This window comes from Salmo trutta, chromosome 31 (assembly GCF_901001165.1).
Source record: "Salmo trutta chromosome 31, fSalTru1.1, whole genome shotgun sequence".
Taxonomy (NCBI): Eukaryota; Metazoa; Chordata; class Actinopteri; order Salmoniformes; family Salmonidae; genus Salmo; species Salmo trutta.
The window spans coordinates 36254637-36274114 of NC_042987.1; the positions used below are offsets into that span (position 1 = coordinate 36254637).

Consider the following 19478-nt stretch of genomic DNA (forward strand, 5'->3'; position numbering starts at 1 on the left):
TACTCACAAAAAATATATATAAGCATAATTTCCAAAGATATTTCTCAAGCAAGTGCATAATATACACATTCTGCTGTAAGCATACGTATTTGTCTAAAATCTCAGGCGATCATTGTTCCGGCTGATTGTTGGTGTGGATTGAGTACAGTATCTACTCTGTGAACAGAAGCCCTCAATGTGCCTGGCAGAGTAGGACAGCTGACCTGTGCCAGCTATTGCCACCAACCCACTTTAAATAACCAACCCTTGCAAAGTGCAACATCACCATCCACAATTTACCTCAACAGGCTTTGGCTGGTTTGGGATAATAGGTTTACGTTTATCTCCCCAAACCATCTTCGTGTAATGTCATCGAAAATTGTCACAAGTGTACTACATGCCAGCAAACCCATCTCATTACTTGGAAATCCTCATCAAAGGCTCTGACTGACTACACAGCTAGTGAACTTACAAACTGAAGAACAAGATTCCTGACCTGTTCTGGAACTAAGTATTATACATTCTAGAACACATTGGCCCATGGCAACCAGAGCCAGGTATTTAGATCTACATTTATGGCTCAGATAGAAACCTACAGTACCAGTCTAAAGTTTGGACACACCTACTCATTCAAGGGTTTTTCTACATTGTAGAATAATAGTGAAGACATCACAACTATGAAATAACACATATGGAATCATGTAGTAACCAAAAAAGTGTTAAACAATTCAAAATATAGTTGAGATTCTTCAAAGTAGCCACCCTTTGCCTTGACAGCTTTGCACAGTCTTGGCATTCTCTCAACCAGCTTCATGAGGTAGTCACCTGGAATGTATTTAAATTAACCTCTCTGGCGCATGTGGGACGAACTCGTCCCACCTACGTAACAGCCACTGATATCCAGTGGCGCGATTTTTGATACTATTACTTCAATTTCTCAAACATATGACTATTTTACAGCTATTTAAAGACAAGAATCTCGTTAATCTAACCCCACTGTCCGATTTCAAAAAGGCTTTACAACGAAAGCAAAACATTAGATTATGTCAGCAGAGTGCCCAGCCAGAAATAATCAGACACCCATTTTTCAAGCTAGCATATCATGTCACATAAACCCAAACCACAGCTAAATGCAGCACTAACCTTTTATGATCTTCATCAGATGACACACCTAGGACATTGTGTTATACAATACATGCATGTCTGTTCAATCAAGTTCATATTTATATCAAAAAACAGCTTTTTACATTAGCATGTGACGTTCAGAAAAAGCATAACCCCCGCAAACTTCCGGGGAATTTACTAACAGTTTGCTAAATTACTCACGATAAACGTTCACAAAAAGCATAACAATTATTTTAAGAATTATAGATACATTACTCCTCTATGCACTCGATATGTCCGATTTTAAAATAGCTTTTCGGATGAAGCACATTTTGCAATATTCTAAGTACATAGCCCGGCATCACAGGGCTAGCTATTTAGACACACACCCAGGTCAGCCTCCACCAAAATCACATTTCCTATAAGAAAAATGGTCTTACCTTGCTTGTTCTTCGTCAGAATACACTGCCAGGACTTCTACTTCAATAACAAATGTTGGTTTGGTCCCAAATAATCCATCGTTATATCCAAACAGCGACGTTTTGTTCGTGAGTTCTAGACACTATCAGAATGCTACATCACGGTCTCGAGCATGGCGCATTGGCGTGACAAAAAATGTCTAAATATTCCATTACCGTACTTCGAAGCATGTCAACCGCTGTTTAAAACCAATTTTTATGCCATTTATCTCGTAAAAAAGTGATAATATTCCGACCGGGAATATGCATTGAGCCTAAACAGCCGAATTAAATTTCTCCTCAGGAGCGAATCGTGCACGCGCCTCATTCAAAGGTCCTCTGATCGGCCACTTGCCAAAGGCGATAATGTGTTTCAGCCTGAGGCTGCCTCGTAAACCTTCAGGTATTTCCCGGGTTCTGAGAGCCTATCGGAGCCCTGGGAATTGTCACGTTACAGCTAAGATCCTTACTTTTCAATAAACAGATGCAAGACGCACGACTCCTTGTCAGACAGGGTACTTCCTGCATGAAACCTTGTCAGGTTTTTGCCTGCCATAGGAGTTCTGTTATACTCACAGACACCATTCAAACAGTTTTAGAAAATTCAGAGTGTTTTCTATCCAAACCTGAACAATAATATGCATATTCTAGCTTCTGAGTTGGTGTAGGAGGCAGTTAAAAATGGGCACATATTTTTTCCAAAATTCTCAATACTGCCCCCTAGGCCAAACAGGTTAACAGGTGTGCCTTGTTAAAAGTTAATTTGTGGAATTTATTTCCTTCTTAATGCGTTTGAGCCAATCAGTTGTGTTGTGATCAGGTAGGGGTGGTATACAGAAGTTAGCCCTATTTGGTAAAAGTCCAAGTCCATATTATGGCAAGAACAGCTCAGATAAGCAACGAGAAATGACAGTCAATCATTACTTTAAGACAGGAAAGTCAGTCAATCCGGAAAATTTCAAGAACTTTGAAAGTTTCTTCAGTGCAGTCGCAAAAACCATCAAGCGCTATGATGAAACTGACTCTCATGAGGACCGCCACAGGAAAGGAAGACCCAGAGTTAACTATGCTGCAGAGGAGACTTGCTTAGGCCAAGAAACACTAGCAATGGACATTAGACCGGTGGAAATCTGTCCTTACATCTGATGATTTTTGGTTCCAACTGCCGTGTCTTTGTGAGACACAGAGTAGGTGAATAGATGATCTCCACATGTGTGGTTCCCACCGTGAAGCATGGAGGAGGAGGTGTGATGGGTCACACTTAACCAGCATGGCTAGCACGGCATTCTGCAGCAATACGCCATCCCATCTGGTTTGCACTTAGTGGGACTATCATTTGTTTTTCAACAGGACAATGACCCAACACACCTCCAGGCTGTGTAAGGGCTATTTGACCAAGAAGTAAAGTGATGGAGTGCTGCATCAGATGACCTGGCCTCCACAATCACTGACTTCAACCCAATTGAGATGGTTTGGGATGAGTTGGACCACAAAGTGAAGGAAAAGCAGCCAACATGTGCTCAGCATATGTGGGAACTCCTTCAAGACTATTGGAAAAGCATTCCAGGTGAAGATGGTTGAGAGAATGCCAAGAGTGTGCAAAGCTGTCATCAAGGCAAAGGGTGGCTACTTTGAAGAATCTCAAATATAAAATACTTTTTTGGTTACTACCTTATTCCATATGTGTTATTTCATAGTTTTGATGTCTTCACTATTATTCTACAACCTCGAAAATTGTAACGTTTGGACACAAACGTGTCCAAACGTTTGACTGGTATTGTACTGTATGTCAACTGAACTCCTCAACCTACAACAGTGACAGCGTGTTGACTGTCAGAATATCCTCCATTCAAAAGAGTACGTCTAGCATTTGAAATTAATTGAGCATTTGGCATAAAGAATTATGCTTGATAGACTATGCTTTAAAATGTTAAATACAAAAACAAAAAAACGTTTTATAAAACTACATGGGATTGATCTACAACTACATAGTTTTTTGCTGCTTCATCGCTTTTTGTTTAGAAAATATCTATTCATACGAAGTCACACGAAATAGAAAAATATCAAATATCACTGGTGATGATAAGAAAAAATGTCAACCTGAACAAGCAGAAATATTGCTATGGTAACCACCATTGTCCTTTGACATCAGCGATCCCCCCTGCTCTTATTGGCTGCCCCTGACACCTCTGATGTGGAGAGGGCCAATCAGTAGGCACAGAGTTCAGAAGGAGGATGGGCGTGAGGCCAAGCTGGTTATTGTCAGATGGCTGTGTCCCAGAACACGGTGGTTTGTGTTGGGTAGGGGGGAGGCCGGATCTTTTTGGCCCCGTTGCTCTTCCCCCAGATGGGGAGGGTAGGCATGCTGTCCTGCTTACAGAGGTTCCTGTCCGGGGTGTTCCTGTCTGGCTGCTGCCTGGAGCGGATCTCCATGCACAGGGAGCGTTTCCTCTCGATCTGCTCCAGCATGGTGCTGTTCCCACACTTCCACGGTATCTGGGACGCCTGGGGAAAAGCGGAGTGGAGCGGTAAGCAACCAGGGAAAGTAAATCAAGCAATGAAAGAAAACAAATCTATATAAAAAAATGTATGAAATGTATGCATTCACTACTGTAAGTCGCTCTGGATAAGAGCGTCTGCTAAATGACTAAAATGTAAAATGTATATTCATCCAGGTCTGCAGGAGGTGCCTATCTCATCGACTTACCTGTGCCTCTGATGCTTGCCTCTGTGGGGTCCCTGAGGGAGAGGGTGTAACTGGGGCAGATGAGGAGTGGTCATACTTCGTTAGTGCTGGTTTCAGCTCTACAAAGAGGGACAAATGCATTTCAATTAATTAATTGAGCTCACTCTTTTAATGGTTTACATACAACAAAACAAAACGTTACGGTGAAGCTACACACAGTTGTAAAGCCTAAACACAATCTCAAACCCATCACACGCATTGATACCCGTTGTCATTTTTTTTTAGATCAGAATAAATATTGTACTCTCACCATGTTTTTCTGTCTTGTCTATAAGATAACGCTTGGAATCGTATTTACTTTTATGTTGTGTAGCCTAAGCTACTAGCTTTTTCAGCTATACAATGTTTGAAAAAGCACCTGCAGCTGGTGAAGGGTGTGTGCAGTGTGATTATCTTCCTAACAAAACCATAGGGTGGAAAATGAGTTTTAGACTGAAACTTGATGAGCACAGTTGGTGAAGTAGCCTAGGTACGTTGCTTATTTCATGTATAAAGTGTACAATTTGATTTATTCTTTATAACTTTACTGGTAGAATATGAAATATCCTATTATCAATGTCTAGCTAGCTAGCTAACAAGCTCACTCAGAAGGCTACACATAGTCCTCACAACTTTGCTTAAACTAACTTCGACAGTGGGTCGCTGAATAGTTATCTTAACTTAGCTACCAATTTCAATAGCCAATTTACCTATTGCTGAAAACCTATATTCCATCAAAGCAATGAAATTCTGCAAACCGGCCTGCCCAAACTAACAAACACTTGCTAAACTGATGTGTGGATGGTTTTCTTCAGCTAGTAGGCCTAAATATTTAGTTTACTTCAGCAAAGTTTATTTTATGCCAACAACTTCAAATATCAATAATAACCCACTGGGCACATTTTTTATTTACATTTGATTAAGTTGTCAACTAACATGAATTTAATGGGAAATCAACATTGGATTTAGGTTAAAAGTTGGGTGAAAAAAAATACAAAATTCCCTTAAATGTATAACTTTTTGCAAATCCAATAAATTTTCCAAGTTGATTCAACGTCATCACATAGATTTTTTTTGTGAGGAAATTACGTGGAAACAACGTTGATTCAACCAGTTTTCGCCCAGTGTGAACCTTACTACCTTGGTTATATACATGTTAGTTACCCAACCCAGTCAGAGAATGCTCACTTTTTAAAACATGTTATTATGGACAGACTACTGACTCTCAGTAAATGGCATGTTATTGCAATCAACAGTATAGCATCTCAGTAAACTTTGCAGATTATTGTGCATGATGAGGACATGTTTAGTGTCTGCAAATAATTTACCACAGTCACTTCATGGTGTCTGTCTGGTTGTGTTGAAGGATTGCAATTTCATTTAGGCTATCCTCACCTGTATTGCCACTTCCAAACACCATTGGCGGACTGCCAGCAGGTCTCCCATGCCGAGTTGGTGTGACAGTCGAGGATTGTTGTTGCCCTGATACACCGTTCCTCGCTTGTGCTTTTGATTGCTCAACGCTGTAGGTCTCCCTATCTCTGACATCATGCCTGGGCAAGGCCTCTGAGCTATGACCAACCCGGTCTTTATTGACGCACCTAAGATCTACCCCATTGGCACTCTTGCCGTAGCTATCGCGCCGGGGGGGCAGCTCTGAGCCATTGCAGCTTCTGTCCTTGCTGTCACGCCTGGCTTCAAGGCCATTTCTGTCTGACTCTTTGATTTCGTGTCGGGGTAAGGGAAAGGGCTCCATTCCATTGTAACTTCGTTCTTTGCCCTCATGTCTAAACTCTAGGCTGTAGCTCTCCCTGTCTCTGTCTTTGCTATTACGTCTGCACTGAAGGCCATTTCTGGGTGAATCTTTGCTTTTTTGTCTGGGTAGGAGCTCTGGTGGCTGGTCCATTCGTTCGTTGCTGTCGTGTCTCGAATCCATTCCGTTCCTGACTCGGTCTTTGCTATCTTCCCTGGGTAGAAGCTCTGGTGGCTGGTCCATTTGTTCTTTGCTTTCATGTCTCGAATCCATTCCGTTCCTGGTTCGGTCTTTGCTATCTTGCCTTGGTAGGAGCTCTGGTGGCTGGTCCATTCGTACTTTGCTGTCATGTCTCAAATCAATTCCGTTCCTAGTTCGGTCTTTGCTATCTTGCCTGGGTAGAAGTTCCGGTGGGTTCTGGTGGCTGAGCCTTTCTTTGCTGTCTGGTCTGGACTCCACACCATTCCGGGGAGAGTCTTTGCTGTCATGTCTAGACTCCACACCATTCCGGGGAGAGTCTTTGCTGTCGTGTCTGGACTCCACACCATTGCGGGGAGAGTCTTTGCTGTCATGTCTGGACTCCACACCATTCCGGGGAGAGTCTTTGCTGTCGTGTCTGGACTCCACACCATTCCGGGGAGAGTCTTTGCTGTCGTGTCTGGACACCACACCATTCCGGGGAGAGTCTTTGCTGTCATGTCTGGACTCCACACCATTCCGGGGAGAGTCTTTGCTGTCCAGTTGTAGTAACGGCTCCATGCCGTGGACACTTCTGTCCTTGCTGTCCCGTCTGACAGGCGGGAGTTCCACACTTTTACAACCTCTGCCTTTACTGTCCATTTTCATAGGTAAGGGCTCCACACGGTTACAACCCCGGTCTCTGCTGTCCCGTTTCATAGGCAAGGGCTTCATACTGTTACAAACCCGGTCTTTGCTATATCGCCTGGGGAGCGGCTCCACGCTGCTACAGCTCCTGTCCTTGGTGTTGCGTAGGTGAGAAGAAGACTCTTTGCTACGATACTTACTCTCCCGTTTGGACTCCTTGTGACTGTGCCGGTCCTTGCCATCACGTTTTGATTCACTGTGAGACTTACTCTTTGATTCGGCTGTAACAGAGGACAAACAGTCAATGTACCGAAAAATACCAAGTTATGTCTACACAAAAATAACTAGTAAACATAGCCTATATACCATAAAGAAGATTAAAAATTAAAGTACATCTGTAATATCTATGTATTTATACTGCACTAACGCTATATGGCCACTTGGTGTCACCCATGCGCTGTGGGAGCTATGAACTATGGGTATGCTGGGAAAAAACGCTGTTTGTTCCACAGTTGCCATGGAGACATCCAGGATGTGAATTGCATAGATGCTATTATCAATGGGTCGGTAAAGGCCCAGTAACCACTTTGAATACATTCTTATTTCAATTTCTTCTCACCATGTTAGGGCTCAGACCCACCAATAGCATTTGCATAGCCTAGTGGTTAGAGTGTTGGACTAGTAACCGAAAGGTTGCAAGTTCAAATCCCTGAGCTGACAAGGTACAAATCTGTCGTTCTGCTCCTGAACAAAGCAGTTAACCCACTGTTCCTAGGCTGTCATTGAAAATAAGGATTTGTTCTTTACTGACTTGCCTAGTTAAATACATTTTTTTTAATTAAAAAAGGGACATTTCAAAATGTTTAAACTTCATATTCATCATATCCAGCTCCAACATTAACATATGTGAAAATGGTGGGTTTCTATGTTCTGTAGTAAAAAATATAGAGGAAGATAAGTGCTTCCAATGACATCGTTGTGAGTCGTGTGATTTTTAACCAATTATGAGGAGGCATTGCCTACTAATTGCCTCCTAATTGGTTGATGATGTCATTGGAAACACTTATCTTTCTCTATCTTTTTTACTACAAAACATAGAAACTTGCCATTTTCACATATGTTGATGTTGGGATGGTGCTGGAGATGATGAATAATGTTCCCTAAAAAAAATTGGGGCACTGAGCAAATTTTAGGACATGTGAGCAGAAACTTGAACGTTGTGAGAATTTTGTGCAACTTCTGGCGCGCATTTCAAATCCAATTTTGTTAGTCACATGAGTCGAATACAACAGGTCGTAGACCTTACAGTGAAATGCTTACTTACGAGCCCCTGACCAACAATTCAGTTTTTAAAAATATGGATAAGAATAACAAATAAAAGAAACAAGTAATTAAAGAGCAGCAGTAAAATAACAATAGCCAATCTATATACAGGGGGGTATCGGTACAGAGTCAATGTGCAGGGGCACCGCTTAGTTGAGGTAATATATACATGAAGATAGAGCAGCGGTGTAAAAGAGGGGGAGGCAATGCAAATAGTCTGCGTAGCCATTTGATTTCGACGAGCTTCAATGCCATACAACTCTCCTTCCGTGGCCTCCAACTGCTCTTAAATACAAGTAAAACTAAATGCATGCTCTTCAACCGATCGCTGCCTACACCTGCCCGCCCGCTAGTCCAGCATCACTACTCTGGACGGTTCTGACTTAGAATATGTGGACAACTACAAATACCTAGGTGCCTGGTTAGACTATAAGCTCTCCTTCCAGACTCACATCAAACATCTCCAACCCAAAGTTAAATCTAGAATTAGCTTCCTATTTCGCAACAAAGCATCCTTCACTCATGCTGCCAAACATACCCTCATAAAACTGACCATCCTACCGATCCTCGACTTCAGCGATGTCATTTACAAAATAGCCTCCATTACCCTACTCAATAAACTGGATGCAGTCTATCACAGTGCCATCCGTTTTGTCACCAAAGCCCCATATACTACCCACCACTGCGACCTGTACGCTCTTGTTGGCTGGCCCTCGCTTCATACTTATCGCCAAACCCACTGGCTCCAGGTCATCTACAAGACCCTGCTAGGAAAAATCCCCCCTTATCTCCGCTCACTGGTCACCATAGCAGCACCCACCTGAAGCACGCGCTCCAGCAGGTATATCTCTCTGGTCACCCCCAAAGTCAATTCCTCCTTTGGCCGTCTCTCCTTCCAGTTCTCTACTGCCAATGACTGGAACGAACTACAAAAATCTCTGAAACTGGAAAAACTTATCTCCCTCACTAGCTTTAAGCACCAGCTGTCAGAGCAGCTCACAGATCACTGCACCTGTACATAGCCCATCTATAATTTAGCCCAAACAACTACCTCTTCCCCTACTGTATTTATTTATTTAGCTCCTTTGCACCCCATTATTTCTATTTCTACTTTGCACTTTCTTCCACTACAAATCTACCATTCCAGTGTTTTACTTGCTACAGTGAGGGAAAAAGTATTTGATCCCCTGCTGATTTTGTACGTTTGCCCACTGACAAAGAAATGATCAGTCTATAATTTTAATGGTAGGTTTATTTGAACAGTGAGAGAGAGAATAACAACAGAAAAATGCAGAAAAACACATGTCATAAATGTTATAAATTGATTTGCATTTTAATGAGGGAAATAAGTATTTGACCCCCTCTCAATCAGAAAGATTTCTGGCTCCCAGGTGTCTTTTATACAGATAAGGAGCTGTGATTAGATGCACACTCTTAAAGGGAGTGCTCCTAATCTCAGCTTGTTACCTGTATAAAAGACACCTGTCCACAGAAGCAATCAATCAATCAATCAATCAGATTCCAAACTCTCCACCATGGCCAAGACCAAAGAGCTCTCCAAGGATGTCAGGGACAAGATTGTAGACCTACACAAGGCTGGAATGGGCTACAAGACCATCGCCAAGCAGCTTGGTGAGAAGGTGACAACAGTTGGTGCGATTATTCGCAAATGGAAGTAACACTAAATAACTGTCAATCTCCCTCGGCCTGGGGCTCCATGCAAGATCTCACCTCGTGGAGTTGCAATGATCATGAGAACGGTGAGGAATCAGCCCAGAACTACATGGGAGGATCTTGTCAATGATCTCAAGGCAGCTGGGACCATAGTCACCAAGAAAACTATTGGTAAAACACTACGCCGTGAAGGACTGAAATCCCGCAGCGCCCGCAAGGTCCCCCTGCTCAAGAAAGCACATATACATGCCCGTCTGAAGTTTGCCAATGAACATCTGAATGATTCAGAGGACAACTGGGTGAAAGTGTTGTGGTCAGATGAGACCAAAATGGAGCTCTTTGGCATCAACTCAACTCGCCGTGTTTGGAGGAGGAGGAATGCTGCCTATGACCCCAAGAACACCATCCCCACCGTCTAACATGGAGGTGGAAACATTATGCTTTGGAGGTGTTTTTCTGCTAAGGGGACAGGACAACTTCACCGCATCAAAGAGACGATGGACAGGGCCATGTACCGTCAAATCTTGGGTGAGAACCTCCTTCCCTCAGCCAGGGCATTGAAAATGGGCCGTGGATGGGTATTCCAGCATGACAATGACCCAAAACACACGGCCAAGGCAACAAAGGAGTGGCTCAAGAAGAAGCACATTAAGGTCCTGGAGTGGCCTAGCCAGTCTCCAGACCTTAATCCCATAGAAAATCTGTGGAGGGAGCTGAAGGTTCGAGTTGCCAAACGTCAGCCTCGAAACCTTAATGACTTGGAGAAGATCTGCAAAGAGGAGTGGGACAAAATCCCTCCTGAGATGTGTGCAAACCTGGTGGCCAACTACAAGAAACATCTGACCTCTGTGATTGCCAACAAGAGTTTTGCCACCAAGTACTATGTCATGCTTTGCAGAGGGGTCAAATACTTATTTCCCTCATTAAAATGCAAATCAATTCAGAACATTTTTGACATGCGTTTTTCTGGATTGTTTTGTTGTTATTCTGTCTCTCACTGTTCAAATAAACCTACCATTAAAATTATAGACTGAACATTTCTTTGTCAGCGGGCAAACGTACAAAATCAGCAGGGGATGAAATACTTTTTTCCCTCACTGTATATTGCATTTACTTTGCCACCATGGCCTTTTTTGCCTTTACCTCCCTTATCTCACCTCATTTGCTCACATTGTATATAGACTTATTTTTCTACTGTATTATTGACTGTATATTTGTTTTACTCCATGTGTAACTCTGTGTTGTTGTATGTGTCGAACTGCTTTGCTTTATCTTGGCCAGGTCGCAATTGTAAATGAGAACTTGTTCTCAACTTGCCTACCTGGTTAAATAAAGGTGAAATAAATAAAATAAATAAAAAATTAGGTGTTCAGGAGTCTTATGTCTTTGGGGTAGAAGCTGTTTAGAAGCCTCTTGGTCCTAGACTTGGCGGTGCTCTGGTACCGCTTGCCGTGCGGTAGCAGAGAGAACAGTCTATGACTAGGGTGACTGGAGTCTTTGACAATTTTTAGGGCCTTCCTCTGACACTGCCTGGTATAGAGGTCCTGGATGGCAGGAAGCTTGGCCCCAGTGATGAACTGGACCGTTCGCACTACCCTCTGTAGTGCCCTGCCATACCAAGCAGTGATGCAACCAGTCAGGATGCTCTCGATGGTGCAGCTGTAGAACCTTTTGAGGAACTGAGGACCCATGCCAAATCTTTTCAGTCTCCTGAGGGGGAATAGGTTTTGTCGTGCCCTCTTCACGACTGTCTTGGTGTGCTTGGACCATGTTAGTTTGTTGGTGATGTGGACACCAAGGAACTTGAAGCTCTCAACCTGCTCCACTGCAGCGGAGGGGACTGAGCAAGCACCCCTGAGGGGCCCCTGTGTTGAGGATCAGCGTGGCGGATGTGTTGTTACCTACCCTTACCCCCTGGGGGCGGCCCATCAGGAAGTCCAGGATCCAGTTGCAGAGGGAGGTGTTTAGTCCCAGGGTCCTTAGCTTATTGATGAGCTTTGAGGGCACTATGGTGTTGAACTCTGAGCTGTAGTCAATGAATAGCATTCTCACATAGGTGTTCCTTTTGTCCAGGTGGGAAAGGGTAGTGTGGAGTGCAATAGAGATTGCATCATCTGTGGATCTGTTGGGGCGGTATGCACATTTGAATGGGTTTAGGGTTTCTGGGATAATGGTGTTGATGTGAGCCATGACCAGCCTTTCAAAGCATTTCATGGCTACAGACGTGAGTGCTACGGGTCGGTAGTCATTTAGGCAGGTTACCTTAGTGTTCTTGGGCACAGGGAATATGGTGGTCTGCTTAAAACATGTTGGTATTGCAGACATGGAGAGGTTGAAAATGTCAGGGAAGACCAGTTGGTCTGCACATGCTCGGAGTACACGTCCTGGTAATCCGTCTGGCCCTGCGGCCTTGTGAATGTTGACCTGTTTAAAGGTCTTACTCACATCGGCTGCTAGAGCGTGTTCACACAGTCTTCCGGAACAGCTGGTGCTCTCATGCATGTTTCAGTGTTATTTGCCTTGAAGCGAGCATAGAAGTAGTTTAGCTCGTCTGGTAGGCTCGTGTCACTGGGCAGCTCTCGGCTGTGCTTCCCTTTGTAGTCTGTAATGGTTTGCAAACCCTGCCACATCCGACGAGCGTCAGAGCCAGTGTAGTAGGATTCGATCTTAGTCCTGTATTGACCCTTTGCCTGTTTGATGGTTCGTCGGAGGGCATAGCAGGATTTAGAGTCCCGCTCCTTGAAAGCAGCAGCTCTAGCCTTTAGCTCAGTGCTGATGTTGCCTGTAATCCATGGCTTCTGGTTGGGGTATGTACGTACGGTCACTGTGGGGACGACGTTGTCGATGCACTTATTGATGAAGCCAATGACTGATGTGGTGTAGTCCTCAATGCCATCAGAATCCCGGAACATATTCCATTTTGTGCTAGCAAAACAGTCCTGTCTGCTTCATCTGACCATTTTTGGATTGATCTAGTCACTGGTGCTTCCTGCTTTAATGTTTGCTTATAAGCAGGAATCAGGAGGATAGAATTATGGTCAGATTTGCCAAATGGCGGGCGAAGGAGAGCTTTGTACGCGTCTCTGTGTGTGGAGTATAGGTGGTCAAGAGTTTTTTTTCCCTCTGGTTGCACATTTAACATAATGATAGAGTGAACAATGAACACAGTGAACACTGAGGCTGTACCCTTACAGTTTTAGATAGTAGCCAATAGACTATTGTGGCTATTTGAGCATAATGCAGACCTATACCAACAAAACCAATGGAGCAAATCCCATACAATTTTCACATGGAAATAGATTGTGATTTCTATGATATAGCCTACAGTGGCATATGTGTGGTGTTTAATGCAGACCTACATTGCATGAGACTTTTAATAACATTTTTACATTATGATGGGCTTGATATTAATTAATTATTTTTGACTTGGTCTTTAACATCATGGGCCAAATAGGTGACTGTAAATTGCATTGTATTGTGTTGTATGATGCAAGAAACCACTTTACCAAATAGCATTTATCATTATTACCATACAGCTAATTAGACAATCTAGCCTACCCCTCTGTCTATTGACTTACTTGCATATTCAAGCCTGTCTCAAAATACAACACTGCCCCTTTAATTAAGACATAAGCTTTTTATCTGACTGGTTTTTCAAAGACTGCTTGAAATGTAGCCTAGACGTTTTGTGCTCTTGTAGGAAGCGGTATCTCTAACTGGGCTAAAAACTCGCTAATTGGAAAAGAATATCAACAAATGTGCACATGCGCTGCACATTCATTCGTGAGTAATTGAACGACCGCTCGTGGGCTACCTCCACCAATAGAATTCTACTCCGTTGCGCTCTGGCTCTGCCTACAACAAAATCACAGACTCAATCTTGCAAAGTTAGATTTGTTTTGGTTTGTTGCATTGAAAAGGGTGTGATATAATGTTGATTCTATGAAGTGCAAACTAATGGTGCGAACTCAAGTGAAGTTCAATCTCTTGTCATCTGCGCGGCAGTCGTGGAGGAGGTGCGCACACGCGCAGTTTAGAGGGAACATTGGTGACATTGATGATGAATATGAAATTGAACATTTTAGAAATGTCCCTTTAACACAGTTCGTATAAAAATCGTCTGCCGATTTTTATGCGATCCACATTCGGTGCGATATGTGCAACCCTTAATATGTCGAAGGAAGTTAGAAGTCAGAGAGCGTTCCTCGACGTTTTGACAACCAAAAGGCAACAGCCTACAAAGAGACTAAAATCTGCCTTCCATAAAATACATCAATCTCTGCAACAACAAAAAAATCAAAAACGAACATGCATAGATGATTCCCAGCAGAGCGCGCTGTGGTGCATCATTGCTTTCCCAGAAGTCCCATATCACAAGGCTTGCGTGTCACCAGTGCGTGCTGGTTGTTACGGTCTCATAGAGGTGACGAACCAGGGGAAAAGTAGGTTATGCTAGCTAGCTGTGTTTCTATCGTCTATCCTCCCCAATAGCAAGAGGATGCCTGCACGTGACCAATCATAAAACGTTGCTCAGCGGACCTGCCATTACGTGAGCCCCAATAGGCTGGCTGAACGCAGGTGCTACAATAGAAACAAATAAGAAGAAAAAAACTGTAGACTTCACAGCATTGCCCCAGTCGCTACATAGTGTGAGTGAACATGGTTTATGAGCCATATGGGGCTAAAGGACAAATCAGAACCATGCATCAATAAGACATTACTGCATAGGAATACATTTTTACACAAGCCAAAGAAATACACAGAAATTGCATGAAAGGCAAGACGCAAACATTTGTCACAACCACTAAGATTTCCAACAGTCAGAGAAGATTGTGGTATAATTCCAGGAAGTCAGCAACTGTCATAGAAGTCAGCGACTGTTCTTTCTCTCTCCTGATTGGTGACTGTGACGATGTTTCCCTGATTGGTTAAATCTCTACTAGCTGATTGGGCCAACAGAGGAATATAACTCTTTGATCAGCTGTAAAAGCCTTGGCTGCACTGCGATTGGCCCACTTCCTCATAGGGAGGGAAATAAGAGAGGCTCCTTTTTATGTTGCTATGGCTGGTTTGGAGTTAATGGTTGCTATGAAGCTCTGGAAGTTAAGTGCAGATTGATTGACACATGCTCAGTTCTTTTTGAACTAAATGGATTCAAATGGACCTAACTGGTGGGAATTCCCCTATGGAGTTGCTGCAGCATGTTAGATCTCTCTCCAAATCATCAGCTGCTCTTTTCTGCCAATCTGATAAAAAAAACCCACTCACACACTTCACTTGTGCCCGTTATTAAGGAACACAAAAGGTGTAAATTCTGAATACCTACACATTAGTTAATTCTTTACGGATTGCAGTACAGTGTGCATATGCAATGCATAGCCTACGTGGTTTTAAACACAAATTCATGTTTTATTCCTTCGCAATAGAGGCCCATTAAAGTTTCAGGCCATGTCTCAATAGAGATCGTTCATTCGGAGAAAAGTAATGGCTGAATTATGCATACAAATTAAATATGAATTCATGATTGAAAATACAGCGCGTAGGATGGTCGACATAAAACGGGAAAAAACGTTTCTGAAGTTATATAGAAATGTGTTAATCTCCGGTGTTGGGAACCTATCTCAATTCACCATTGATGTAACTTTGTCTGGGTCCTGGACTGGACACATTGGCTTCCTGTGTTTAAACATGATGTTTACATATTTATCAGTAATGCTGTGTGGTGGCTTAATGCTACTGCTGGGTTTGAGAGGTCCTAATGCCGGCCGCTCTACTCCCTAATCCTGCCAGATTAAATCATATGATCTGTATCAATCTACATTCGGTGGGCCTAGATTAAACAGGCTCATGGAGGAAATGCTTGCAAAGAGCCACAAAACACCCATGGTATAGCCTGCATGCCTGCTATCAGCAGCATCTCCTTCTTTAACGGGATTGGAAGTTGTTTTACCAGATGAAAAGGGGGTTACGTTGATACGACGTGGATGAGACCACTAACAACTAATTTCATACAAATAAAAATAAACATTGCTGTATTTTGTGAGTCAATGTGTCAATGTTACACTGTGTGGGTTATGGCACGGCAGCCATATTGGATCAGACTGGATACATATGGAGTAACTATTTTGTTACTCCACCTCTATGTTGCTATTGACTGATTCTGTAACTATATTGATAAATAGATGATGGTGTGATGTATTGACTGATTCTGTAACTATATTGATAAATAGATGATGGTGTGATGTATTGACTGATTCTGTAACTATATTGACAAATAGATGATGGTGTGATGTATTGACTGATTCTGTAACTATATTGACAAATAGATGATGATGTGATGTATTGACTGATTGATGTATTGACTGATTGATTGACTGAATGATTGATTGACACTCACTCTCCCCGGGCTCCTTGGACTTCCTCCCGCCGGTGTTCTTCTTCATCATGTTCCTGCCGGCGGTGAACAGGTTGGTCAGCTCGTCCAGGGGGCTGGTCGGTGTGCGTGAGCGTCCCGTGGACACATTCTGCATTGACCCATGCAGCCTGTCCCCGACCACGCAGTCCTGTGGGGGCGAGCCCTTTCCATGGGGCGTGGTGGAGGCGCTGCGCGACAGCCCACCCGGGAAGGGCATGGGGGCGTCGAAGGGCGGTGTGCGCATCAGGCTAAGTGGCGTGAGGCAGCGGCCCATGCTGACGGGAGAGGGGCAGGCTGAGTGGCTGTGCTGATAGCCGTGGGCTGAGGAGGCTGAGGACTTGTAGAGGGTGCAGGGCAGGGGCGGAGCCGACGAGCGACCCGACACAGTCAGGGTGGGCGTGGCTGTCAGCTCCCGGCGGAGGTGCGCCAAGGGGGGCTCGGAAGAGGAGGTGGGTGACTTGTTGTAGGCGCAGGGGTTGTCCATCATGGGCAGCTTCGTCAGTGCATCCACAGGGGTGAGCGGGGACTCGTCCGAGTTTGGCGAGCACTGGGCCGGCGCCGGGGGGAACACCAGGAGGGGCGGCCGGTGGGTGAGCAAGTTGGGAAACGGCGCAGGGATGTTGCATAGGGGGATGTTACGCGGGGTGGAGCAGCGGTTGAGGGGCTCTGGGTCCAGTAGCGCCGGGGTGGGGCAGGCAGAGCGGCACCCCGGGGGGTCCCAGCAGTAGTCCATATCATCAAGGAGAGGGTACTTCATCTCCTCGTACACAGACTCTCCCGGCTCCTCGTCCTCACTCTTGGGTGCCTCTGTGTGCCCGCCGCCCCCAACACTGGCGCCCATCTCGATGTAGACAGGCTCATCCGAGTCGGAGTGGTGGCTGGGACTCTCGTCGCTCGGCGGAGAGGGGTTGGGCTCGTGCTCGGCAGAGGGGGAGTGACTCTTGGAGCCAATGTGCTTCCTGATGTAGGAATCATCGAAGGAGGTGCTCAGCTGGGTGTTGGGGTTCCTCCTGGGTTTGGGCGGAGGGACCCTTTTGCAGTCTTCACCGCAGCCTTGTGGCGCTGAAGGAACAGAAAACAAAAACGTTCAGCCAATCAGCATAAACCTTATCGTTGTATTACTACATATTACATGGCATTAGGTCACAATAGCTGAACGACATTCATTGAGTCAGATATATTTGATACATGACTACATGCAGAAACAGTCCCAGGGGCTCCTCTCTATGACTCAACCGCCTTCACCCCACACACACACACACACACACACACACACACACACACACACACACACACACACACACACACACACAATTTATCCCTTTCATATACACCCTCAACCTTAATCCAACCTCTACATACTCACATTCCACTACACACACATACAGGCAAACAAGACCAAAACACAGGCTGCACACTCACTGTAATAAAACATGTTTGTCAATGCAACAGTGCTTTATATCACAGCACCATTCCGTGCATCTCAACCGAATAATGAGGCCATACGGGGAGACTCTTTTTAGCCATGCATCTCAACCTGAGGTGACATTAGGAGATTTGAGCTCAGCGAGCTGTGGTCCAATGTGTGTGTAGATGTCTCAGTGTAATTTGTGTCTCTGTACTCGGATGGCTTGTTATTCTTACTACCATTTTGCTAACTGGGTTGCATGGTGGATTTTGAGATCTGTTTCATGCACTGATGATGAATTCATCCTCCCCACCTCCCTTCCCCCTCCCCCGTAGTGGATGTCTTCACCCCGCCCCTTCTCCATCCTGGGCGAAATGGAATCTAGGTCAGTCGCTTCTCCTGAATGAATTCTGCCTCTAACTGGTCCCTCCCCCTGTTCCGCTCAGAACCCAATCTGGCTCACGTAACAACCCTCCCCTCGGTGAGGGACACCCCTACACTCAGACGGCGATTGGCCCGGGACGCCTTAGAGCTTCACCATTGCCGCCGCCTCATTGGCAGGCGCTGCCTGCTGTCGTTCTGATTGGCCGGGCTATGGGGGGGGGTTTGGTTTCTGTGGGATGGTTGCTGTGGCACAGGAGAAGAACTGTGTGCACACGGGGATCCCCTCCAATCGGAGGCAGTCAGGGCAACTCCCTAACCAACCATCACAATGGCATGAACATCGAACTGCAACGCGGTCAAATGCGACCGTATATTCACCTTTAAGTCTCTCACAGACTATATTACTATATTATATTACTTCAATAGCCTGTTCATTTCTTGATCATTTTGCAGCACTTGTTGTTTCCTTGATCAGCAGGTGGTTTCTGTTCTGTCAAAGTATCTTGTTATTTACATGCTACATGATATAGGCGTACATCTGTACAGCTGAACAGTGATTGAGTTTATAGTTAGGTGCTTATGCTCCGTTAGTTTACATCCCTAACCAGTAACCGCAAGGCCACACTACTGCTTTTACAGCATTACAAGCATTTCGCTATGCTCACAGTAACATCCGCTAAATATATGTACATATGACCAATAACATTTGATTTGAATAAAGTAAAAACAAATCATATCTGATCAGAGATCAAATGTCCATCCATTCGTTACCTTGTCTCTACACTTTCTACTTACGTTTTCTATCACCATGTTATTTTCCAATGTGTCCCACTCCCATCATTCATTTCATTCCTCTGTTTTCATTTGAGATCCACTGTTATTAGTAAATGCAGGTGAACATGTAACAGTTGGCAGTGTCCTCTTACACTTTTCCTCACAACAGATGCGGAGAAGATTACTTTCATCTACGTGGTGAGGATAAAGACTAAACTAAACGGCTCACACCAGGACATGAAGATCAGGGCCCAGTTTCCCCAAGAGCATTTTAAGGTTTAAGTTCATCGTTAGAACCTTCGTAGGAGCATCGTTAAATCTCCAAGCTTTTTCCCAAATACCATCGCTGTTAAAGTTGCACTTGAAAAAACTCGTAATCTAACGGTTGCCTCAGACCAGTAGAACAGCTAAATGCGTCGTTAGATGCTTTTCTGTCCACTTTATTCACAGAAGATCTCCGCTAAACATCTCTGTGACTGAGATAACATCAGAACAAAGTTGACTACAAATACAAAGTTGCCAATGTCTTTGCAATTAATACAAACAAGGGACGTATAAAAAAATATGCTCAAATGAAAACTGAGATGACTGCATTAAAATATAAACAGTAAGCAATAGGCCTATTTCAATCATATTGAAATACATTTCATGTTCAA

The 19478-nt window shown here is 44.2% G+C and overlaps 1 protein-coding gene across 1 annotated transcript in view; it reads right to left on the reverse strand.

Annotated features, from left to right (window-relative positions):
* Positions 1-3552: 3552 nt before the first annotated feature.
* LOC115169212 (uncharacterized) overlaps positions 3553-19478 on the reverse strand; it is a 35052-nt gene continuing 19126 nt past the window's right edge. Inside the window, exons 3-6 of the mRNA XM_029724688.1 lie at positions 16239-17318; positions 5662-7125; positions 4249-4346; positions 3553-4046 (exon numbers count right to left, since the gene is read on the reverse strand). Of these exons, the coding sequence (XP_029580548.1) occupies positions 3804-4046; positions 4249-4346; positions 5662-7125; positions 16239-17318 (2885 nt within the window). The 3' untranslated portion in view covers positions 3553-3803. The remainder of the gene's footprint in view (positions 4047-4248; positions 4347-5661; positions 7126-16238; positions 17319-19478) is intronic.